The 25,808-nt window shown below is 39.9% G+C and overlaps 1 protein-coding gene across 6 annotated transcripts in view; it reads right to left on the minus strand.

Moving 5' to 3' along the window:
• Positions 1 to 25,130, minus strand: part of RNF216 (ring finger protein 216) — a 147,173-nt gene extending 122,043 nt beyond the window's left edge. For 4 of the 6 annotated variants that reach the window (XM_078074288.1, XM_078074285.1, XM_078074290.1 and 1 more), the window contains exons 1-3: positions 24,979 to 25,130; positions 8,139 to 8,274; positions 2,081 to 2,214 (exon numbers count right to left, since the gene is read on the minus strand). In XM_078074288.1, coding sequence (XP_077930414.1) covers positions 2,081 to 2,214; positions 8,139 to 8,205 — 201 coding nt within the window. In that variant the 5' untranslated portion in view covers positions 8,206 to 8,274; positions 24,979 to 25,130. Of the gene's footprint in view, positions 1 to 2,080; positions 2,215 to 8,138; positions 8,275 to 12,291; positions 12,390 to 24,001; positions 24,637 to 24,978 lie in introns of those variants that run through there. The other 2 variants (XM_078074286.1, XM_078074287.1) reach the window with 2 other exon arrangements.
• Positions 25,131 to 25,808: the final 678 nt, after the last annotated feature.

Raw genomic sequence — 25,808 nt, forward strand, 5'->3', positions numbered from 1 at the left:
TGCCCCCCTACACTAAAATAAATAAATCTTAAAAAAAAAAAAAAAAAAAGTGACAGAAGAGGACGCCTGGGTATCTCAGTCAGTTAAGTGTCTGACTCCTGATTTCGGCTCAGGTACTGATCTCATGGTCATTGAGTTTGAGCCCTGCATTGGGCTCCATGCTGCGTGCAAAGCCTACTTTAAAAAAAAAAAAAAAAGTGACAGAAAATCTAGACATGTTAATTATCGTAGAGGAAGCTGAGACAGTTTCAAAGAACTGGCCTCCAAGAAAAGCAACAGCCCAAATGCCAGATTTTACCAAATCTGTAAGGAACATAACTCAAATGTTATTTAAAATAGTAATATTAAAGCAAAGAAGAAAGAAAACTTCTAAATTCTTTTTATGAAATCAGAATCAATCATGTTTATAAAAACCCTGTCAAAGACAGCACAGGCACACACATACACTACATGCCAATCTCACTCATGAGATCTATGGAGAAAACCCTAAATAATATCTTAGCAAATGGAATCCAAGGGCATATTACCATTACATTATAATACCATTACCACACAGAGTCGATCCAGAGATTAACAGAGCGAAGAAAAATTATACGACAATCTCCACAGATGCTGAAATGGAATTTTTTTTTTTAAAGATTTTATTTATTTATTTGACAGATAGATAGAGAGCACAAGTAGGCAGAGAGGCAGGCAGAGGGAGAGAGAGAAGCAGACTCTCCACGGAGCAGGGAGCCGTACATGGGGCTCGATCCCAGGACCCTGGGATCATGACCTGAGCCGAAGGCAGCCGCTTAACCAACTGAGCCACCCAGGCGCCCCTGAAATGGAATTTGATAGAATTCTATATTCACTAATAAAAACTTAAAGTAGATGGCTACTTCCTTAACATACTTTAAAAAATGGTATCGCAGGAGCGCCTGGGTGGCTCAGTTAGTTAAGCGTCTGTCTTCGGCTCAGGTCATGATCACAGAATCCCAGGACTGAGTCTCACATCAGGCTCCCTGCTCAGGCAGGAGTCTGGTTCTCCCTCTCCCACTGCTCCTCCCCCGCTGGTGCCCTCTAATAAATAAATAAAATCTTAAAAAAAAAAAAAAAGGTATCTCAAGCAAAAAGCCACCATCTCACTTAGTGAAGAAACATTAAAAGTATTCTGTATTCCCATTTATGCCAGTGGGTATTTCTCATTCCTATTCCTACTATTAAAATTTTTGAGAAGGCATTATTTAATATAATTAAACAGGATAAAGACAAATATAAAAACTAGAAAGGAAGAAACTGCAAGTATCATTATTTGCAGATAGATCAGATGCCATCCCTTGAGAGGTTCATAGGGTCAACTGAAAAACAACTACAGATGATAAAGATAAGGTGAAATTAATATAAAATTATTTTTAAAACCAACTGACTCCTAAATTAAAAAAAAAGTGGTTAAAAGGTATAGTGGAAGAAAAGATGCCATTTACAAAAGTGACAGAAAAGATAAAATAATGGGAAGAAACTTAACAAAAATGTTTAACATTTATAGTAAGAAAAATTCAAAATGCTCTAGCTGAGGGATATAAAGGAAGGCTAGACCAAATGGAACAAAAGTTAGAAAGGGTCAATATTATAAAAAAATTGTTAAGTTTAACAAGATTTGTTTTGAATTCATTGATCTACCTACTGGAATTAGAAAAGCTGAGCTCAAAATTTATATAAAAATATAAGCAAAAAAATATCCAGGATGATTCTGAAAAATGTAGAGTCAACAGGGGAGATGAGCACTACCGGATATTAAGATACACAGTAAAGTTGTAGTAATGGCAACAGTGCAGACTAGTGCACGAATAGTCACAGCAACAGTGCAGAAGTTGAGAAAGAGACCAAACATACGGCTTCTAAAGCTACGGGGGCATCAGTCAGGGCAGAAAAGGGGCTGTTCCGAGATGCAGGACCACAGCACACAGAGTGCTACAGGGCAACAGAAATGGCGCTCTCAGCTGTCCTACAAGGCCCCAACCACCACTGCCGCAGGGCCAAAGAATCAGATCAATAACTTGCAATAATGCCTCACCATGGTAAGTTTAAGGAAACTCACTTCTGTCAGGATGACATCATCATCCAGGTCCTCTTCGTCGTGTTCCTGAGGAGCCGGGGTGACCAGCATAGGAACCCCTTCCTCATCAGAGGAGTCAGATATGGTGATGGGTCCATCTCTGAGATTGATCCAGTCTAAAAGGAGGCAGAGAACATGGTTACCAGGAGATGAGCACGCTCACATTCAGTCTTTTAATTCAATTTTGGCATGAAAAGCTACTGGTGTGTTAGCTTATCTCAAGCAGCACCTGCACCCAAGTATTAACAGCCAGGTTTCCGTGGTGAGCCTTGCCAATAATACATTTTGGGAATCAATAGAGAAAATCTGACAACATTATCAACTTTTTCTTATACTAGGTCTGAGAAATCTGTTGGTGAAATCTTGACTGCCAATTTTTAAAAAGTGAAATCATGGTCTCCCACCTCATCTCTATTACTCTATTACTCCCCATCTCTATTACTCCTGATTAATCTGAAAAAACTTTCACTCAAAACTAGTATAATTTTCATTTAATATTTAAAATACCAATTTGCTCACCTTATAAACTTTAAATATAATTTACACAGCTCAGTGTTTCAAACACCCATTTAGCATCTATGACTGTAAACAACAGAACCTTCCTAATTTCCTTTTATTTTTAAATTTTATTATTTTTTTTAAAGATCTGAGAGAGAGAGAGTGCACGCATGAGCGAGCACTAGAGCAGGGGGAAGAGCAGAGGGAGAGGGAGGAGAGAAGCAGATTCCCCACTGAGCGTGGAGCCCAACATAGGGCTTGATCTCAGGACCCTGAGATCATGACCTGAGCCGAAATCAAGAGTCAGACGCTTAACCGACTGAGCCACCCAGGTGCCCCATCCTTTTAAGTACAACTAGAGTTAAGCTAACTATCTGGATACAGAAATTATGTTCAAAGGTTCTAACTCCTTTTATTTGTTTGAAAATAGAGCATGTCTAATATGAATTACTGGATAACACAAACTGTTAAATTTTTCTGCCTGGCTCATGGGAATGTTAAAGGTTAAAACAGGCAATGAAGAGAAAATGCATTAAGAGTCCTAGAGAAAAGGTTAGGGGGAAAAAAACCCACAATGAGAAAAGAGGTATCATCAATTACAAATGTTGAAATATCTCCATTAAAGCTCTAGTATCTTTCTCAAGGCTAATGCCTCATTTATTTTTATGGCATCCAACAATTTTTTTTTTAAAAGATTTTATTTATTTGACAGAGAGAGACACAGTGAGAGAGGGAACACAAGCAGGGGGAGTGGGAGACGGGAAAGCAGACTTCCCACGGAGCAGGGAGCCCGATGTGGGACTCGATCCCAGGACCCTGGGATCATGACCTGAGCCGAAGGCAGACGCTTAATGACTGAGCCACCCAGGGGCCCGGCATCCAACAATTTGAAAAGCAATCTAAAGTCAATTATCTCACTTCATCCCTGTAACAGAGCTGTGTTGAGCCAGTGACAGCCGTTTGTTGAATCTAAGGTCAGACTGCCTGGGTTCAAGTCTCCACTCCACCATATGCCAGCCACATGATGCTATTACCTAACTTCATCAAGCATCATTTCCTCAACATTAAAAAAAGGTTAACAGTGATGGTTTGAGGGGAGAAGGCTCAAACCCACAGCCTGCAGGGTGGACAGCCAACCAGAGGTAGCCTAATTCATGTGACAGAATTCCAGATTTTCCTGAATGTTCCCAATCATTATATTCCTTTGGTCATTTCCAGGTTAAATGGTTGTTTTTGACAATTCTAATTCTTTTTGGAAGATCTAATTGGCTTTATTAAGCAATTCATGATTTGGGCAGCACCCCACCTAGCAAGCACAGTGGAGCTCCGGGACAATTTTGTCTAATTTTACCACTGGTTTTGGAGAGAATTTGCTAAGCTCAGTCAGCCATTCCAAAAAAAACCCACCCTGTGGAGGTCCATCATGAAGAGACACTGAGGCAGAGGCACTAGACACCAGGCACAGGGTCAAGAGAGGAAAGGGGTACCAGTGAAAGAGCATAATGAACAAGACTCTGGCTGCCTTCTACTTCTTAGCTCCCAGAATGCTGGCAGACAGTCTCAGATTCCATAGGCAGGAAATTGTACATTCCTCTCTGGAAGAACTGGCCCAAGAAAAGAATACTTACTGACAACCTTGGAAGACCCAATGAAAAAGCTGGCTTGAAACCTATCGCCTCACAGCGGAAGCCCAATGGTTGACAAGATATTCCCTAACGCACCATGTATAAACACATTAGCCTTTAAAAAATTGAAGTAAAACAAAGTCTATGAACCAAATGTATAACTCCATGAATTAATCAAAAGGCCCATACCTGAGTGACCATCACCAAGGTCAGTAAATACATTTCCAGCACATTAATAGTCTCCTAACTCCACAGACTAGTTCTGCTTGTTTTTTGAGTATACATTCGTTTCTGGCTTTCTTGCAAATACTAGGTCCATGTATTCATGCTGTGGCATGTGCTGTAGCTCTCTGCTGTACGTAATCCACTCTATGACTATATTGCAAGTTATTTATTTTTCTGTCAGTGGACATTTGGGTTGGTTCCAGTCTTGGCTATTTTGGATAACACTGTCTTGAACACTTTTTTTTTTTTTTTAAGAGAGACAGAGGGAGGGAGAGGGAGAGAAAGGATGTTAAGCAGGCTCACTCAGACTTGATCCCACGACCTTGAGATCATGACCTGAGCCAAAATCAAGAGTTGCATACTTAACTGACTGAGCCACCTAGGTGCCCCTAATTCTGTCTCGAACATTCTTATACATGTCTATTGGTATACTCATTTCAGTTGGGTACATTCTAGGAGTGGAAGTGCTAAACCATAGGGAAAGCATATGTTCAACTTTAGCGGACGCCAAACAATTTTCCCAATTGTGCTAATATACCCTCCCGCCAGCAGTGTGGGGTGGGATGGTACCTGCGACTTCATGTCCTTATTGGAACACAGCCATGCTCATTTATCTGTCAACTACAGCTGCCTTCACTCAGCTTATAATGGTATAGCTGAGTAATTGCCAACAGAGAGCACAAGACTTCCAAGGCAAAAACAGTGACTATCTGACTTTTAAAAATTTGCTAAGTCCTCATTTAGATTACTCAGTTTTCTTCAAATATGGTATTAGATGCATCTCATAAGCTTCAACAGATTGTATTTTGATTATCATGCAGTTCAAAATATTTTGATTTCCACTGTGATTTCTTCTTTGAACCGTAAGTCATTCTGAAATGTATTCCTATGTTCCACACATATAAGGATTTTCTATTTCTGTAATTGATTTACAACTTAATTCCAGTATGATTAGAGAATATAACCTATATGATTTCAATCCTCTGAAACCTGGAACTTGTTTTGTGGCTCAAAATGTGGCCAATTTTGTTAAATACGTTGGGTGCAATATTCCACTTATGTCTATTATGTCAAATTTGTTGATCGTGTTTTATATCATACAAATGTTTGTGAATGCTTGCTCTCTGTCAGTTAAAGAAACATGTTAAAATCCCCATTATAATTGTGGATTTATCCATTTCTCCTTTTAGTTCTGTCAATTTTTGCTTTGTGTATTTTGACAACATGTTACTCAGTGTACAGAGGTTACAACTGTTCTATCTTTCCAGCGCACTGACCCCTTTATCATTATAAACTATCTTTATTTATTAATACTTCTGGCTCAAGTATCTATTTTATCTGATAATACATAGACATACCAGCTCTTTTTTGTGCTATTTGCATAACCTATCTTTTTTCATTCCTGTACTTTTAACCTTTATTTTACCTTGATTTTTTTTTTTTTTAAAGGTTTTATTTATTTATTTGACAGACAGAGACATAGCGAGAGAGGGAACACAAGCAGGGGGAGTGGGAGAGGGAGAAGCAGGCTTCCCGCTGAGCAGGGAGCTGGATGCGGGGCTTGATCCCAGGACCCTAAGACCATGACCTGAGCTGAAGGCAGACGCTTAATGACTGAGCCACCCAGGCGCCCCTACTTTACCTTTTTTTTTTTTTAAGATTTTATTTATTTATTTGACAGAGAGAGACACAGCGAAAGAGGGAACACAAGCAGGGGGAGTGGGAGAGGGAGAAGCAGGCTCCCCGCGGAGCAGGGAGCCCGATGTGGGACTCGATCCCAGGACCCTGGGATCATGACCTGAGCTGAAGGCAGTTGCTTAACCATCTGAGCCACCCAGGCGCCCCTACCTTCATTTTTAAGCCTATTTTTACTGGGTATGGAATTCTTGCAATTAAATATTACTCAGCAATTAAAAAGGATTTAATTGATACATGCAACCATGGATGAATCTCAAAACATTATGTTGGCCAGAAAAATTCAGGCATAAAGAGTATACACTGTATGCTTCCATTTATATGAAACTGTATAGTGACAAAAAACAGATCAGTGGTTTCCTTAGGCCAGGAGTAGAGTGAGGACTGATCGCAGAGAGGGCATAAAGGAACCTTTCTGGGATGACAGAAATGTTCCACATCATGAGTAAAGGGGGTGGTTATACGGGTATTTTCATTTTTCAAAGCTTACTAAACTATATGCTTAAAATGTGTGCATTTATTTAAGTAAATTATACCTCAATAAAGATGAATTTAAAAATAAACTTACAGGGGTTGGCACAATAAAATTAATATAGCTCATAAAAACAAAACAACTCTGCATGCCTGAAAAAAATCTTCATGCTGGGTGCAAAACACACAAAACTTTTATAACAGAAAAATATACCTCCAAAGTGAATAATTTCCCCAAAGGAATTAGCTGTTCTGAAACTCTGTTCAAGTATATTTAAAACCCAGTTACAAAACGACAACAACATTAATTTGATATACGTGTTCAAAAAATTTGGAAATGATCCCATATACAAATTACAGCTAAGATTTAAAACTTTCTGAATCATAATAAATTATGGTTCTCTTACTACCAAGTTAGACTAAACTATTAATAAAATCCTTTAAAAGTTAGTACTTTCGCACTCATAATTTGCACAGCATTTTATTTTTCTCAATTTATTTGCTTAATAAAATCTGCTCAACTTTAAATGCTCTCTGAAAGCCAAATGTATATAATTTACTCTCTGCTGGGAAAAAAATCATCTTCATAAGCACAAAATATTATTAATGGGGAAAAAATATGGTACAATTTCTTCCATGGAAATTTATTTTCTTTAAAAAAATTCTTTTATTTATTTGAGAGTGAGTGTGTGCGCGTGCACACACACACACATGCACACACACGGTGGGGAGGGGGAGGGACAGAGGGAGAGAAAGAAGCAGACTCCTCACCTAGCAGGGAGCCTGACTTGGGGCTTGATCCCCGGACCCTAAGATCATGACCTGAGCAGACACTTAACCGACTGAGCCACCCAGGTGCCCCCTTCCATGGAATTTATACTTGCAAAAAATACTTTTCCTACTCAGCAGCATGAATTTTCTCCTTTCAGCCTAATAAATGTGAATTAGGATTTGACAGGAAATTTCATATGCATTTAGAAATGTTACAGAAATGCAGGCTCCCTTCCCTTTTTGAATCAATGAACTTCCCCAAATTTTAAACACTATACAGTGAAAGAATACATGCTCTAAAATGCCCTGTAGGGCAACCAGAATCTTTTGGCAAAAAATAAATTAAGCATAATATGAGGGGGCAAAAATGCGAGAGCAGCACTTTCAGATCATATAGGCCTGGAGGAGCACTCCTTTGAAGACCCCATTCCTTCAAAAACGGAACTGCCACAGTTCCCACACTCCCACCTCTTAAGATCCAATGACTGCACATTCACAGCTTACTTTGGCTTGCTCATTAATAGCTTAATAATCCACTTGTGATGAAAGATTCTTCAACTTCATTCATGCCAGTATGTGTCACCATTTGACACAAAATTCTAGTCTGATGAGTCCATTACACCAGATGTTCTGAGGTCTAAAAATGAAATGTCTCTGGGTTCCACATGGTGCAAAATAGGTTAATTTCAAAGAAACTATGACTGCACCATAAAGAGAAAAAGCAATGATGAAAGGGAGAAAGTGAGAACACTTACCTTGTCCCCTGTGGCAGTGAAAGTTGTTCAAGTGAATGACTTCTTCATTATTGTTTCCCTCTGCCATTTTCAAATGCACACATACACATACGTGCTTGCTAATATCTAAACATGGTGACTATCTGTTCAAAAGGGTCTGAAAAAGAAAAAAAAGAACATTAAAAATGAGGGACTGTCAAAACTCTTCCCATATATTTGGTGAAGGTGGCATTCTGAGCTTATGGTGAAAACACCACTGAAGGGAAAAAGAAAAGAATGCGTAACTAAAAAGCTGATGGTGGGGAGAAGAATAATAAAAAAAAATAACCAATTATTGCAAAAGAACATATAAAAGAGGAATAAAGGATCAAAGAACAGATGGAACATATAAATAAAAATAAGATACACTTAAAAACTCAATTACAGCAACCTATGGAAAGGGAGAAAATACTTGCAACTCATAATATCTGGTAAGGGGTTAAAATTCAAAATATACAAAGAACTCCTACAACTCCATAGCCAAAAAGCAAATAATCCAATTTTAAAATGGGCAAGGGATCTAGATAGACATTTTTCCAGTAAGATATTCATATGGACTACAGGTACATGAAAAGGTGCTCAATATCACTAATCACCAGGGAAATGCAAATCAAAACCAAGAGCTATGGCCTCCTACTTGTTAGAATGACTATCACCAAAAAAATAAAGAGATAACAAATGCGGGCAAGGACATGGAGAAAAGGCAGCCCTCATACACTACTGGAGGGAATGTAAATTCCCTTTATCGAAACTAGTATGGGGGTGCATCAAAAAATTAAAAATAGGGCACCTGGGTGGCTCAGTTGGTTAAGCATCTGCTTTGGCTCAGGTCATGATCCCAGGGTCCTGGGATTGAGTCCTGATTCGGGATCCCTGCTCACTGAGGAGTCTGCTTCTCTCTCTGCCTCTACCCCTCCCCCCTGCTTGTGCTCTCTCTCTCTCTCACACACGCTAAGAAATAAAATATTAAAACAAAAAACAAAAAAACCAAACAAAACAAATTAAAAATAAAACTACCATATGATCCAGCAATTCCATTTCTGGGTATACATCTGAAGGAAAAGAAATCACTAATGTTAAAGAGCTATCTGCACCCCCATATTCACTGCAGCATTATTTACAATAACCAAGATGTGGACACAGCCTAAGTGTTCATTCAGTGAATGGGTAAAGAAAACAGAGGGGCACCTGGGTGGTTCAGTCAGTTAAGTGCCCGACTCTTGGTTTAAGCTCAGGTCATGATCTCAGGGTCCTAAGACTGAGCCCTGCATTGGGCTTTGCACTGAGCATGGAGTTTGCCTGTCCCTCTCCCTCTGCTCCTCCCCCCGCTCTCTCTCATAAATAAATTAAAAAAAGAAAAAAAAAAAAAAAAGAAATGCTAGAAAACAGAATACTACTAATCTGTAAAAAAAAAAAAAAAAAAAAAAAAAAGAGGGAAATCCTGCCATTTGCAACAACATGGATGAACTCTGAAAGCATTATACACTAAGTGAAATGAGACAGAAAGACAAATATGATATGATCTCACATGTGGAATCCAAAAAAACCCCCAAAACCTCCCAAAGACCCAAACTCGTAGAAAGTGAGATCACATGTGGTTACCAAAGATAGGAGAATTGGATAAAGGGGGTCAAAAGGTACAAACTTCCAGTTACAAAATATTTAAGTAATGGGGCCATAAGGTTCAACATGAGGACTATAGTTAACACTGCTGTAAGGTGTATTTGGAAGTTGCTAAGAGAGTAAATCCTGAAAGATCTCATTGCAAGGAAAAAAAAAAAGTTCTTCTCTTTTTTGGGGGGTTATCCATATGAGATGATGGATGTTAACTAAACTAAACTTCCTGAGGTAATCACTTTGCAATTTACATACATCAAGTCATTATCCCATACAACTTATATATAATCATATTGGAAACTGTATTACATAAACACTTTTATGTATAAGAAAAAGCTTTAAAGTAAAAGGATGGAAAGCAATATACTGAACATCAATAACTCATAAGATACTTTATTTTTCAGTCATAAAACGTCCATCTGATTTTTTAAATAAACTCCAATGCTATGTTGAAGCTCTCTTTTCAACTATTTAACCTTTTCCTTTTTGGGTGAGGGCAGAAGGGGTACAACAAAACCCATGAAAAACTCTATGAATAGACTAGGATCAGACAAAATTGACATAAGTAGTATTAGAGACGAGTAGGGAGATTTCATCCAGTTAAGAGGGTCAACTCACAGAAGATATACTACTAAATGTGTACGAATCTAATACTACAGCTTCAAAACACATATACCTGAAACTGACAGACCTTAAGGAAGTAACACAAATTTTTATAGCTGGATGGAAGACTTGAACAGCACTATCAAACCACTTGACCTCACTGACATTTATAGACCACTCTACCTAACAACTGCAGAACACATATTCTTTTCAAGTATATAGGAAACATTTATAAAACGGGTTATATCCTGAGTCATAAGGCTAGTCTCAACAAATTTCATGGGCTTGAAATCATACAGAACAGCCAGTAAAAGAAAGATAACTAGGAAATTTCTAAATATTGGAAATTAAGCAAACTAAACAACTCATGGGTTAAAGAAGAAATTACAACGAAAATTAGAAACTCTTGTATTTTGACTGGATGATCCAAACGGTAATGAAAACAAAAGACATCAAAATTCGTAGGCTGGAGTTAAGGCAGTGTTAAGAGGGCAATCTATACATCCAAATGCTATTTTAGAGAAGAAAAAGGACCAAGAAATCAATGATCAAAGCCTCGATCTCAAGAAGCTAGAAAAAGCACAGTAAATAAAACCAGAAAAATAAAAGGCAATCATAACAGCAGAAATTAACAAAACAGATACAAACATATAGAGAAAAGTCCAAACAAAAAGTTGTTTCTCTAAAAAGATTAAGAAGACTGATAAATCTCTATCGTAATTCATCAAGGAAAAATGGGAGAAAACACAAATAACCATTATCAGGAATGTAAAAGAAGATACCACTACAGATTCTACAATATAAAAAGAATAGTATAATAATTTTATACCAATTAATATGAAATTGTGAATGGGCAAACTCCTTGAGATACCACTTACCACAGCTGAACAAAGAATATTTATTCATTCATTTATTTATTTATAAATTATTTACTTAAGTAATCTCTACACCCACTGTGGGGCTCAAACTCACCACCCCGAGATCAAGAGTCACATGCTTTGTGGACTGAGCCAGCCAGGCACCCCTGAACAAAGAAAATTTTAAATCTGAACAGAGCTGTACCAAATAAGGAAACCGAATCAGTAATTAATAACTTTCCCACAAAGAATACTGTAAAAGCTCTGAAACCTTTCCCAGTAAAGTCTTCTAAGTATCTGAGGAAGAAATGTAACTAATATTACAAAAACTAAGAAAAGCAAAAGAACAAACATTATTTCTGAATCATTTTATGAGGCCTGTATGATTTTGATACTAAAAGCTCCTAAGAACAGCACAAGAAAGACCAATATCTATCATGAACACAGAGGCAAATATCATAACCAAAGCAAAGTAAGTTACATAACTGGAATAAAGAAAAAACTATATAATCATTGCAGTAGGCTGGGGGACAAAAAAAGCATTAAAATTTAACACCCATTCATGATTAAAATCTCTCAGCCTATTAGTTATTAGAAAAGACTTCCTTCATCAAGTTAAAGACATTTCAAAAATACTACAGCAAACCTCACATCTAACAGTAAAACAATGAAAAGCTTCCTCCCTGAAATGGAGAGTTTTCACCATTTCTTGTCTACACTGTACTGGAGGTTGCATCAAGTGGAGTAGGGCAATAAAGAGAAATAAAATATCAAGCTGAAGAAATTAAACTGGCATTATTTGCAGATGGTAAGATTGTATATTGATGCAAAGACAGAGAAGTAGAACAGAGGGCTCAGAAACAGACCCACATACATTTGGTCATCCACATAAAAACAAAGGTGCTACTGCAACGCGGTGGGAAGAATGGTCTTCCAATAAACACTGCTGGGCCAAGTGGGTATCTCTATGGGAAGAAAATGAGCCTTGATTCATTCCTTATACCACACATAAACATCAATTCCAGATGGATTATCAAAAGATAAAACAACAGGGGCACCTGGGTGGCTCAGTCGGTTGAGTGTCCGACTCTTGATCTCAGCTCAGGTCTTGATCTTGGGGTCTTGAGTTCAAGCCCCATGCTGGGTGTGGAGCCTACTTAAAAAAAAAAACAACAAAAAATGATAAAAATACTGGAAGATAACAGGACAAAATTATATTTGTATACGTGACTGTACATAGAAATACCACTATAATGAGTAAGTGGAATGAATAACAAAGTCTCTGGATACATGGCCAATATACAAAAATGAACACTATACTAATAAGAAACAATCAGAAAATGGTATTTTGAAAGGATACTCCTTAGAGTAGCATCAAAAACTATCATATACCAAGGAATAAATGCAATGAAAGACATGCCAGATCTCTATATAGAAAACTGTAAATCACTGAGAGAAACCAAAGAACACTAAGGAATGGAGAGACATACCACATTCATGGGCTGGAAAGCTCAATTTTGTAAAGATGTCAATTCCTCCCAAATTGATCTACAGATTTAATATAGCCTTAATAGGATTTTAAAAAGCGGATATATACTAGATGACTCTAAAATCTACAGGAAAATGCAAAGAGCCAAGAATAAACAAGGCATTCATAAAGAAAAAAAAAGGTGGAAGATTTACACTATCAGTAAGTCTTATTAATACAAAGCTACAGTTAATTAAGACCATGTGGTATTGGCAAAAGAAGAGAGAAACAGACCAAAGGAACAGAGTCCAGAAATATTCATTCATGTGGATGTCTGATTTATGACAAAAGTGACACTGCAAAGCAGTGGAAAACATGCTTTTACTTTATAATGCTGTACTAGAAAGCTGTATGGGGGGGCAGGAAGAATGAGGAACTAGGTCTCTTCCTCATGCCTTAGACAAAAATGACTTTAGGTGAACTCTTGATTTAAATGGAAAGGTAAAAAAGTTTCTAGAAGATACCATAAAAAAATACCTTCACAAACTTGGAGTTGGGAAAGACAGCTTAAACAGGATATAAAAAGTACTATCCATAATAGAAAAGATTGAAATATTGTACATCAAAAATAAAAACTTCTATTCACAGAAGAAATTAAGAGTGAAAAGGCAAGCCACTGGGAGAAGAAATTTGCAATACATATAACAAAGGGCTCCTATCCAACAAATATAAAGAACACTTAATGGTAACTGAAAAACACAAGAACAAACCAGACAACTTCAAGGAAAAATGGGCTAAAAGATTTGAATTCCCAATGTTGAGTACCCTGAGGAAACCCAAAAGGCCAGTTAACAAATGAAAAAGTGCCCAACATTATGAGACATCAGAGGAACGTAAACTGAAACCACAAGGGAATTCTGGGAAGACAGCAGCACCATAGTTTTTGAACCTACCCAAATTCTCATCTAAAAACAAAAAAATTCCTGGGGCACCTGGGTGGCTCAGTCATTAAGCGTCTGCCTTCAGCTCAGGTCATGATCCCGGGGTCCTGGGATCAAGCCCTGCATCGGGCTCCCTGCTCAGTGGGGAACCTGCTTCTCCCTCTCCCACCTCCCACTCCCCCTGCTTGTGTTCCCTCTCTCGCTGTTGTCTCTGTCAAATAAATAAACAAAACCTTAAAAAAAAATAAAAATAAAAATAAAAACAAAAAAATTCCAAATTAGAAAAAAAACTAAGAATCACTATAAACTTCCAAATACAAACCCAAGGACAAATCAAGAGCCATGAGATCTCTGAAGTACCATTTGTGCCTCAGAAATCACAGGGAATCATTCAGACCTGAGAAGAGGACAACCCCCAAACAACCAACAGGTATTCACTGAAAAGCACACAGGCCAATCTGAGAAAGCTGCGAGAACACCAGGAAGGGGTTTGCTCAGTTCAATAGCGGGGGAGTGCAAGGAATTCAAGTTAAGATCTGAGAGTGAAGCAGTCTAGGACCCATAAAGTTTCAAACCTGATCTAGCAGGGCTCCCTTGCAGGACAGGGCCCCACGAGATGAAAAGCTGGGAAAACTGAAATTGAGTAAGACAGAGACAATAAAGACAAAGAAAAGGCAGGCCTACATAACAATAGAGGAAAAGCCAGAAATCTCAAAAAGCAAGCTGTCATATTTTGAACACTGCACAAAAAGGGAGTTCTATGAGGTTTGAAAAGCTATCCTAAACTACCCTCCTTCTAAAAGTCCAAGAAAACCAGTGTCATTAAAAATGAGCAAAGATTCTGGCTTGCGGAGTTTCCGCTGAAAAATAAAAATGAGTAAAGAAAAGAAATGATGTCAAAACTCTTATAAAGTTATAAGAAAAACAAGCAGCAGCAAAACAACATCCCTACAAACAATGAAAACATGCCAGAAAGATTTAACAACCTAAAGGACACTAAGAAAATAATACAAGACATAATACAACAATATAAATCAGAACTAGAAAACTCAGAAATGGAATGACAGATCTCAGGAAAGAAATAAAAATTAAAATAAGTTTCAGGAGCTTCCCCTCTCTTCCTCGGCGCTGCTTGTGGAGGTGGCAGCCATCTGTTACTGTGCATCATGGCTGCCCTGAGACCTCTGGTGAAGCCCAAGATCACTAAAAAGAGGACCAAGAAGTTCATCCGGCACCAGTCAGACTGCTATGTCAAAATTAAGCTCAACTGGCAGAAACCCAGAGGCATTGACAATAGGGTGCGCAGAAGATTCAAGGGCCAGACCTTGATGCCCAACATTGGTTACGGGAGCAACAAGAAAACAAAGCACATGTTGCCCAGTGGCTTCCAGAAGCTCCTAGTCCACAACGTCAAGGAGCTTGAAGTGCTGCTGATGTGCAACAAATCTTACTGTGCAGAGACTGCTCACAATGTCTCCTCCAAGAACCGCAAAGCTATTGTGGAAAGAGCAGCCCAGCTGGCAATCAGAGTATGCCCAGTGAAGAAAATTAATAGACAGCTTGTTGTGCACGTCATATTTGTGTTAATAAAACCATAAAACTACCAAAAAAAAAAAAAAAAGTTTCAGGAGTGAAGGCTAAATTAGAAGGAACACAAATGTGAATAAACATAACACATACTGCTTAGGAGAACTGAAAGGTAAAAGGAGGAGAATTTTAAATAGAAAACTAAAGAGATCAAGGAACAAATATTCAAGACAAAGACTGTCCAACATAACAAACAGCACCTCTTGACTAAATCGAAAGGGAAGAGAATACTAAAAATTGTAAAGGAAAAAAATTTTTCCTAAAATAAAAATGTTAAGACTACATTTCAAAAGAATGCAGTAAATACCTAAACAACAACAAAACAAAAACCACCCAAAATGACAACTACCAAGACACACATACTTTAAAGAAATCCTTTTAGGACCTGGGCTTGAGACACTGAAAAGAAAGAAAATTAGATTAGCAGACTTTGATAGTGATGCTTTATGCCATTAGAAAATGGTATAGGGTACTTTAAAAAATATGAGCCAGAGATTTTGTATCCAGCAAAAAAAATTTCAAAGAAAAGGAGCACAAATTTATCAATATACAAGAACTTATGGATTATTGATTGTTTCTACAGGACCTTCCTGAGGAATTTGACAGAAAAATAAACTTCAGGCAACCAAAATGACTAAAGACACCAACACAAAGACTGGCAGTAAACATTAAATATGTAATTACTTGTAGCACAAAGATTAAATGAGAACTAAAATTAAGCAATATAGTACAATTGTAAAAAATTATGGGGAGGGGAAGCATATGCAAAATTTTAAAGTCATGTAATCGTAATGGTTGTGACATTCTGAGACTTTCATTCCGACACTTTTGTGTGTAACAAGTTAAAAAGATTAGCAGTTATGGACTATTCTAATTCTATTAATCCTTGTGCCCTCGAGAATCAAGAATTTCAGTGTAAAAAAAAAAAAAGGAACTTATTTATAACATAGAAGAAAAACCCCAATAGCCCTAAATTTGAATTACAATTATTAGTGTGAACTCATAAAATATTTTCATTCTGTACCAAAAAAAAAAAAAAAAAAAAAAGGCCTAAAACAAATTACTTGTAGCAATGAACATATGCATTGCCTAGATTATGGTCTTTAAATACTATTTCCCACCAAAAGAAACCAGGGCTTTTTCTGAGAAATTACTAATTCCAATTCTGGAGCAGGAATCTTACAAAATGAGCCTACAACACCCTGTCATATCAGATTTCAACAACGCAATCAAAAAACTATTTATCAAAGACTGGGTTCTGTCAGAATAACTCAGAAAAAAAAAAAAAAAATCCTAAAGAGGCTCCCACTGGCCAAACATGGGACATTTTGAGTTCTAAGAAAGATAATAATATGGCATGAATCTCTTACAAAAACATATAAATGAAAATGCTTATAATTATTTTTAAAAAGGTCATTTTCAAAGGATGGTATCAACCAATACATTAGCTTTAAAACTGGTAAAGTAGGGGTGCCCGGGTGGCTCAGTCAGTTAAGCGTCTGACTCAATTTCGGCTCAGGTCAGGATCTCAGGGTCGTGAGATCAAGCCCCACGTTAGGCTCCATGCTGGGTGTAGAGCCTGCTTAAGATTGTCTCTCTCTCTCTCCCAATCAATCAATCAATCAATCAATCAAGGCAAAGAATCAGGTACTTTCTTGCCTTTTCTATATGAACTATATGTCACAGGATAACCAATCAGTAGACAAGAAAGTGGTTTCTTTATAAAAATATTCCAGTATTAATTTTAAATTTTAAATTTTAATTTTAAAAATCCAATTAAAACATCATTTTGCAATCCTCAATGAATTACTGGATCTAGACCTTGAATATCACTGCTAACATTGTAGAGACAAGAACTAAGTGCCTTCCAAGGAAAGAACACTATCTGTAGTCTTGTGAAGAGATGGAACCAGAGTTTGGACAAGGATCTGGACCCAGTCACATTTTTAGAATAGACGCTAGAGGAAAAATGAAATTTTTGAATTCTACCATAAGCATGAAACCCAGACCATGTATTCTCAATGGGAGTGCTTTTGCAAGGGTGTGAAAAGACCTAAAGATGTTACAGTGGTTTGTGACCCTCCAAAATTCAGTCCCATCCAGTAAAATCTTATTCCTTAGTATTTAATGAGGATCAGAAAAAAATGTTTAAAAAATCTCTATATGGGAATAATTTTTTAGAAGTCTGACACTTAGCTAGGCTCTGGGAAACTACACATCAAATAGTTCAGGTTCAACAACAGATAAATTATGAGGAAAAAAGAAAAGGAATGGAAGAAGAAACTTAGATTTTAAAAAAACATCAAAATTTTAAAATGAGATTATAGTATCTAGGAATGTACTCGGGTGATAAAACAATAAAGAAATATGAGAAAATGATTATAAAAGTCAGACTAATAGTTAATTTTAGGGGGAGGAATGAGTTATGATCAGGATAGGATACATGGACGGGGCTTGGAGATGGTCTACTTCTTCCTCTTTTTTTTTTTTTTAAAGATTTTATTTATTTGACAGAGAGAGAGAGACAGCAAGAGAGGGAACACAAGCAGGTGGAGTGGGAGAGGGAGAAGCAGACTCCCAGCCGAGCAGGGAGCCCAATGTGAGGCTCGATCCCAGGACCCTGGGATCATGACCTGAGCCGAAGGCAGACAACTGAGCCACCCAGGCACCCCGAGATGGTCTACTTCTTAAACTGGGTGGTGGATACAAGCATCTTATAATAATTTATTAAGCCATACATAATGGTTGAATGAAGGAATCCAAACGTAAGAGAATATACCTTGAATGACTTCATTTAGATGAAGTTTAGGCACAGGCCTAAACTTAGTTTGGGGTCAACCTTCTTTGTGTGTACTCTATTTCAAAATGGGAAAGTTAGGGGAACAAAAGCCGTTATAAGAGAAAAAAAGCGGCTGCCTCTGTGAAACAGTAGTACTTTGACTTTTGAACCATTTTCTTGCTTTACTTATTTTGATGAAAATAATTAAGAACCGACCTTTTTGGTTCTAAGAAAATCTCAATTTTCTTTGCCTTCCTGAGAGAAACTACATGCTTTAGAGAAAGTAGACCCCAAATTCTGGCTTCTCATATAATCATGTCTACAAAGAGTTTTAAGTCAAATAACATCAGCATTTTTCCAACTGAGAGAATACTAAGTTGTGTATTAAGACTAAGTTTTACAGTAAAACGTTCTGGTATCTATAAGTGGACAAAGGTATCTCTATTTTTAAAAATTACAAATCTCACTTAAAATAACAATAATGACATCATTTATAAATAGCATGGTAGAAAGAGCTCTAATATCAAATTTGAACTGTATTAAAAACTTTACTTTTCTTTCAAATACAATTTTTAAAAAGTATTTTGAACATAATTCCACTAGCCACGTTTCTTGTTTCTTCTTTTACCACAGTAAGGTTCTTTCAATTTTATACTGGAAATCAAAGGGAAATGTGATTCATTTTACATCTACCCAATTTATTAGAATGTCAAGCTGTAGTTAAAACAGATTACTAGTAGTGCTTTAAAAGCAAGATTCCTGGGGCGCCTGGGTGGCTCAGTCATTAAGTGTCTGCCTTCGGCTCAGGTCACGGTCTGGGTCCTGGGATCCAGCCCCGCGTCGGGCTCCCTGCTCGGCGGGAAGCCTGCTTCTCCCTCTCCCACTCCCCCTGCTTGTGTGCCCTCTCTTGCTGTGCCTGTCAAATAAATAAAAACTTTAAAATAAAAAAAATAAAAGCAAGATTCCTCATGAGTGAGTGGTACATACAATGACCCCAAGCTTCAGTGAGAAAAGGAGTCTGATGAGGGAATTTCTACTCCTGACTAGCTTCTCTGTAAAGGTCATTCAAGTTCCTGACATTTAGTCCTCGCATCTGGACTTCCGATCAAACTACCTAAGCATGAACCCAGGTTTCACCATTTAGTGAATCAGTGACTGCGTAAATTGCTTAATCTCTCGGACCTAGTTTATTTGTAAAATGAGAATAGTTGTTTTAAAATTAATTGAATTAAATATAAAGTATTTACCATAGTGTGTAGCACATACCAAGTGTCACATTATGACTACTGTTATTCCCTATGAAATGGAAATCACTATTCTTACCTTGTAAGGCTGTGCTGGAATATGAGAAGCCACTTTGTAAATGGTAAATGCCACCAAAACAGGAGCTTGTTATCAAAAGTACACAGTAGATGTACAGTGTTTATTAGTAAGTTGACAATACAGCCAAACGTGGGGGGAGGGCTTTATTTTCCTCTTCCAGGTTACTTTTCGCTAGTTTTATTAGAACTATTCACAGTTAAACCTTTACTTCCTTCTATAAGAAACTTCATTTTTCCTCTGGAAGTAGCTCCTTCATCAGACAGCTGAAGAAAATAGCTAAACAAACGTGGAATCCAGAAATGGGAAATACTACCTAACAGAATTGTTCTTGCCTCTTCTTTTTATTGTAAAAATTATCATAAGTACATTTGTGACTATACTCTATAGTCAGTATATCAGATAATGCTTCCAAATTAGAAACAAAAATTAGCATACATTTTATTGCTTCCTTACCCCATGGAGAATCGTATGTAGTACTACTACATTGCAAAAACTTAAGAAAAATGAGGTGACAATTCTATATTCTCTTCCACCTCCTACAACTGTCCTCATTACCTTTTTTTTAAATCCCCTTCCCTTCCTTGGATGGATATATCAACACATGAGAAAGTTCACATTTGAATTGTGTTCTCCATACGCCCCTGACAGTTTCTTATTCATAGCTGTATTTCCGGTGTCACGCACAGTTGCTGAGTGAATGAGTGGCTCCAAAAACATCTTCATCCATGAGAGACTGGAGCTGTTCATCAGAGCCATATATAACCAGAGTCGGTACCATGGCTTAAGCGACAACAATCAGTTTATCAGGATTTTCTTCAGTTATAAATAAATTTCTTCTCATCCTTCTATTCGTGTTACATCTCCATTTTTCCTTCCACATGCTCCTAACAGAATACTGCGTGGTCCTGGGGTTTTGTGGTATTCCTGCTTTCCAGAGTAATCTCCATAAATATGTCTGTCACTTCAGCAACACTGGTCTTGGAGTAATAAAAGATGTTTCCAACTTAAAGAGTTAATCTCTTTTTCCAGTGAAAGGTGGGCAAAGCAGAGCCAGGCACAGGCTGGAAGCTGACATGCCCACATCATACCACTCCACAACAACGCTTCCCAGCATGGTTTTCCGAGTGACTATAAGTGATTATTGTTCTTCATTCAAATCCTAGCTCCTCATCTTAACCATTATTTGGATATCCATTCATTGTAAGCCTATACTAAGGTTTAATCAATATTAAATCGACACAACAAAAAGTTAATAATGGTTATTTCTAACTAGTAAGTTTAAAGTAGTTATATTTTTTGCTTTGTTGTATTTTCTGACTTTTCTATACTGAACTGGATTTATATTATTATTATTATTTTTTTTAAGTAGGCTTCATGCCCAGGGTGGAGCTCAACACATGGAGCTTAAACTCAGGACCCTGAGATCAAGACCTGAGCTGAAATTGAGTCGGACGCTTAACTGACTGAGCTACCCAGGCACCCCTACACTATTTAAAATTAAAATTAAAATATATTAAAGAATAGCAAATATTTATTGTGGTCTTGCCACATGGTATAAAACAGTTGTGGGGTACGTGGGTGGCTCAGTTCGTTGAGCGTCTGACTTCGGCTCAGGTCATGATCTGGGGGTCCTGGGATCAAGCTCTGCATCAGGCTCTGCGCTCAGAGGGGAGTCGGCTGGTCCCTCTACTCCTCCCCCCCCACCCCCACCCCCCCCCCGCTTGTGTTCGCTTTCTCCCTTTCAAATAAAATCTTAAAAAAAAAAAAAAGTTGTGTTATGCATCATGAGGAATACATACAAAGAAAATCCAACATGGATCTTGCCTCAAAAAACTTGGGAGTACAATCAGTGAGAGAAACTCTGCACACAATTAAGTATACTACAAAATATAAAGAATTAGCACAATAAAGACACTATTCCAGTTGCGAGAGGGCAGGTAGTCAGGGAAGCTTAGCCCAAATAGCTGTATTTAAGCTAAACTGAATGCTGTGCTAGCTCCAAGCTTTGCCTTTAAGAACTTTGAGCAAGGGGCGCCTGGGTGGCTCAGTCGTTAAGCGTCTGCCTTCGGCTCAGGTCATGATCCCAGGGTCCTGGGATCGAGCCCCGCATCGGGCTCCCTGCTCCGCGGGAAGCCTGCTTCTCCCTCTCCCACTCCCCCTGCTTGTGTTCCCTCTCTCGCTGTGTCTCTCTCTGTCAAAATAAATAAATAAAATCTTTAAAAAAAAAAGAAAAAAAAAAGAACTTTGAGCAGCTTCCACCTAGGGCTCCTGGAGCCCAGAATCACCATTAAGAAGTGTGACTCCGGGCGCCTGGGTGGCTCAGTTGGTTAAGAAGTGTGACTCCTGATGGAGAGATCACATGGAAAGCCCTGACACTACCTGGAGAAAGAAAATGTAGCTGAGCCCACCCTCCCAGCAGTCCCTGACAAGGCATGGGAGTGAAAAAGCATTTTGGAAGTGGAACCTCCAGCGCTACTATCTCTGCTAGCGACATGTGGATCAGAAAGAACAGCCCAGATTTAGTCCTTCCCAATCTCCTGACTCACAAAATTGTCGACAAATAAAATTGTCATATTAAGTTACTAAGTTTGGCGGTGGCTTGCTCTATGCATCTATGGGTAACTGAAGTACAGCTCAAATTTTATTTTCTAACCAGTAAGAAGAATACAGAGGCTTGTACTTTAGGAAAATCAACCTAACTGCGTAAGACTGTAAAAAACATCTGGTAGCAGGAAACCCAGGAAACAAGAGGCAGTGAAGTATGAACTAGAGATAACAATAAGCAGGGAGAGGAAAAAGATATAAGATACCAACTAGAGTTAGATTCAATGGGATTTTTGTATGTAAAGAGCCATGAGGCAAGAAGGAGTTAAAACTGACCTAGATGTTGAGGACACCTAGATGTTCAGTGACTAGAGGATGGCGATATTATTAAGAAAGAACAAGGCAAGTGATGAGTTCAGAATAAGAAAATGCAATGCGTGTATATTTTAATATGTAGACAAAATGAAAGAACTAAGATAAAATAGCATCCATAATTACAGATAGAATCATGTGGACAATTAGTCTGGAGTTTTAGCAGAGTTGAAAAGAGCTCTAAAAATCCTCTTATCAGTGTCTTTCTACAATAAGGTGTTTTTTTTTTTTTTTTTTTAAGATTTATTTGACAGAAAGAGACACAGCGAGAGAGGGAACACAAGCAGGCGGAGTGGGAGAGGGAGAAGCAGGCTTCCCGCTGAGCAGGGAGCCCGATGTGGGCCTCGATCCCAGGACCCTGGGTTCATGACCTGAGCCGAAGGCAGACGCTTAACGACTGAGCCACTGAGGTGCCCTACAATAGGAAAGGTTTTAAACCAAAAATTAAACTCAAAATCTTCACTGCATAGGCTAAAGAGTTTAACATATTTAACCTTAAGATTTTCCTCAAATGTCAAGAGAAAATTGGTTCAGAAACTGGAATAAGCAAGCACATCCTCATCCACAAAGGGGAAAAAAAAAATCAGTGTTTTCAACGATCTTTTTACAGGTGAATCCTCTGTGAACTCATCATACACTGCCCCTTCTATCCCCATAGCGCCTACAGGTCTACTCTCCGACATATTTTCATATTGCATGGGGGTATGCTGGTTTTTTAATCATAAAATGTCATCATGGTAGAACCAAAATCCCATGGCCTGTGAAATGCTGCCTCACCTTACACCTCTTCCCCATTCACAGTTCTGCAGGGACCATGGCTCAGTCCCTTGAACATGCCATGCTTCTTCCTCTTCCCTCTAGCTGGCTGATTATTTTTCACTGCCTCTGACCAAATTAACTCCATTCATCCTTGAGTTTCTCATCTTAAACATCACCTCAGAAAAACCTTTCCTGACCATCCCCACTGTTCATTCAAACATATCTCAATCCTTCAGAGTACTTGGCACAGTAATAATCTACAATTACTTAGGAAGCTATGTTAAATAGCTATCTCCTCTGCTAAAACAAGTTCTAAGGATGTAGGTACGGGCATCTTATTCATTCCCATAGCCATAGGACATCGCACACTGCCTGGCACCAAGTAAATACTCCAGAACTTTCTGAATAAGTATCATTCGCAGGAATAGCAAAAAAATTAGGAGCATAAATTATGGAACCAAACTGAGTTCAAGTCCCAGCTCTGACCCTTACAAGCTTTGTGACTACGTAAGGTATTTTTCAGTACCTTTTTTCGTCCTTTTTAAAATAAGGATAATAACAGAACCCCCACCGCTGAAGATTAAAGGAGTTAATATATAAAAAACGCTTAGAACAGTGTCTAGTACATACTTACGAGCATCATGTTTTGTCTTACTGACAACGAAGATAAAATAACATTGCCAGCTATGAGAATTAGTTATAAGGTCTGAAAAGACCCTAACACAGCCTAGAATATAACGAACACTGATTAAACAGAAGCCATCAGTTAGCAAACACTGGCGCACTATTTCCACCCTACTTCATAAACTTTGCCTCCTTGACTCATCTTTCAACTTCCTTTATCGGATTCCTCCACAGGCGCTGGAAGGCTTTTTTTACTTGCTGCCCGCTAGCCTCTGTTTAGGTTGACGGGGGAGATCTCAAACCTGGCCCCAGGTTCTCCAGCTATTTCCTCGGATTCACACCACTCCCTACCCCCAGCTCCAATAAATTACCTATACAACAAACACGACAAAGCAAGGCTGTCTCTTGGCAGTCTTTCTTCAGGCAAGCGTGCTAGAATTGAAGTCGGTCCTACAATCTTCCCTGCCCTCTCCCAGCTCCCAGCAGGGCAAATCAATCTTCTTTTTGCATTAGCAAAGGGCCTAGGACCAGCCGTACCCACGCACGGATCACAACGCATTCGACAAGGCCCCCGGCTGGTTTACACGGGACCCCGCAGGCACCCTTGGGGGGGGTCTCGCACAGAACTGAAGTGGCCCAAAGTTCTGGGACAATCATTCCACGCAGTCTCCAGCCACATCCCATGCGGGAACGCCAGTCTTGTTCACGGCGCGGCGCTCCAGGCACATTTGTCGGGTTCGCGTTCCCCGCGCTGCAGAGGCTTTTGACGCACTTGGATGTCCTCACGAGGGCTGGCTGGGAGTCGCCGGCTTTCTGAGGAGACAGCTCTCCCGAACCGAGTTGGGAGGGTTTGGGGACTGAGGCCCGGCGCCCCTCGGCCGGGGGCGCCGGAGTTCAGAGTCACAGTGCATCGCCGCCCGCGCGCTCCAGGCCGCGCTCGGCTCCACCGACGCCGCCTCCCGCGAGGTGCCGCCGGGGAAACTCGGTCTTTCGGCGCTTTCGCCCTCGCGCACCAGGCCGAAGGACCGGCCCGCGAAACTTCCCGAAGTGGCGGGCGCGGGGGAGGGTCCGCCGGCCGCCTGCGCCTTTGTGGCTCCCGCCTCGCCGCCGGCCCCGCTACTCCCGCCGCCCGGCGCTCCGCGGCGCCCCGCGCGGCCCCGGGCCCGCTCGCGTTCGGGCGGCCGCCGGGCCAGGCCCGCGCCCCCGACTCTGCTGCCCCGCCGCCCCTCACGGCCGTGGCCCCCGCCCCCGCCCCCACCCCGGGGCTTAATGGAGGCGCCGGGCTGAGACGCCACTCGCCTCACGCGGCCTGTCGAGGAGCCGGGTGCGCCCCGCCGCCGACACTTACTCGCCACTCAGCTCGCCGGCTCGCCAGGCGGGCTCGGCGGCCTCTGTCGCCACAGCTTTTAGTCACCAGGAGCGGCCGCCAACAGCGTCGTCGCCGCCGCCGCCGAGGCCGCCGCCGCACTCCTTCCGGCCCCGCCGCGGCTTCACCCCGCGCCTGCGCACAGCGCCCCCTCCCGACTAATGACAGGAAGAACCATAGAGGCACGCCGGGTGCTAGGGAGGAGGGGCCTGGGGAGTAAGACCATAGAGAGGGACCTCTGTCTGCTCACCGCCCACTGAGTCTTGACTCCCCCACGAGGTGGGAGGTCGAAGGAAACTGAGGTGCCCTTCCTCCAACCCCGGGAAGTGTCGCCGTCTCCCTAGAGATGAAAAGGGGTGGGGTATGTGGGGGGATGTTGGGGAGGAGCAGGTGCCCATGGAAATCTACTGGACATGCGCTTATTTGCACGCCTTGCCTTTGGCAAGTCATTCATTCAACGCATATTTTTGGAGAGTTTCCTGTGTGCCAGGGACTGTTCTAGGAATTGGGGGTACAACGGTACGGAGGGTCCCTGTTCTCCCAAAGCTGTGTTTTAGTGGGTAAGTATATAACCAACTAGCGAACTCACTAACAAACGAACTAAAATACTGGCTGAGGCAGGAAGTGTTCAGGGGGGAAAAAAAACCCACAGGAAAAATAAAGCAAAGGAGGGATAGAGAGTGATGGGGATGCCAGTGTGGTCAGGGAGTCTTCTGAAGAGAAGACATTTGAGCAGAAGATGGAATGACTTAAGGAGGTGAGCTCTGGCGACCACCCGGAGGAAGAACACTTCAAGCAGAGGGGATATGCCT

Source organism: Halichoerus grypus, chromosome 6 (genome assembly GCF_964656455.1).
Source record: "Halichoerus grypus chromosome 6, mHalGry1.hap1.1, whole genome shotgun sequence".
Lineage (NCBI taxonomy): Eukaryota > Metazoa > Chordata > Mammalia > Carnivora > Phocidae > Halichoerus > Halichoerus grypus.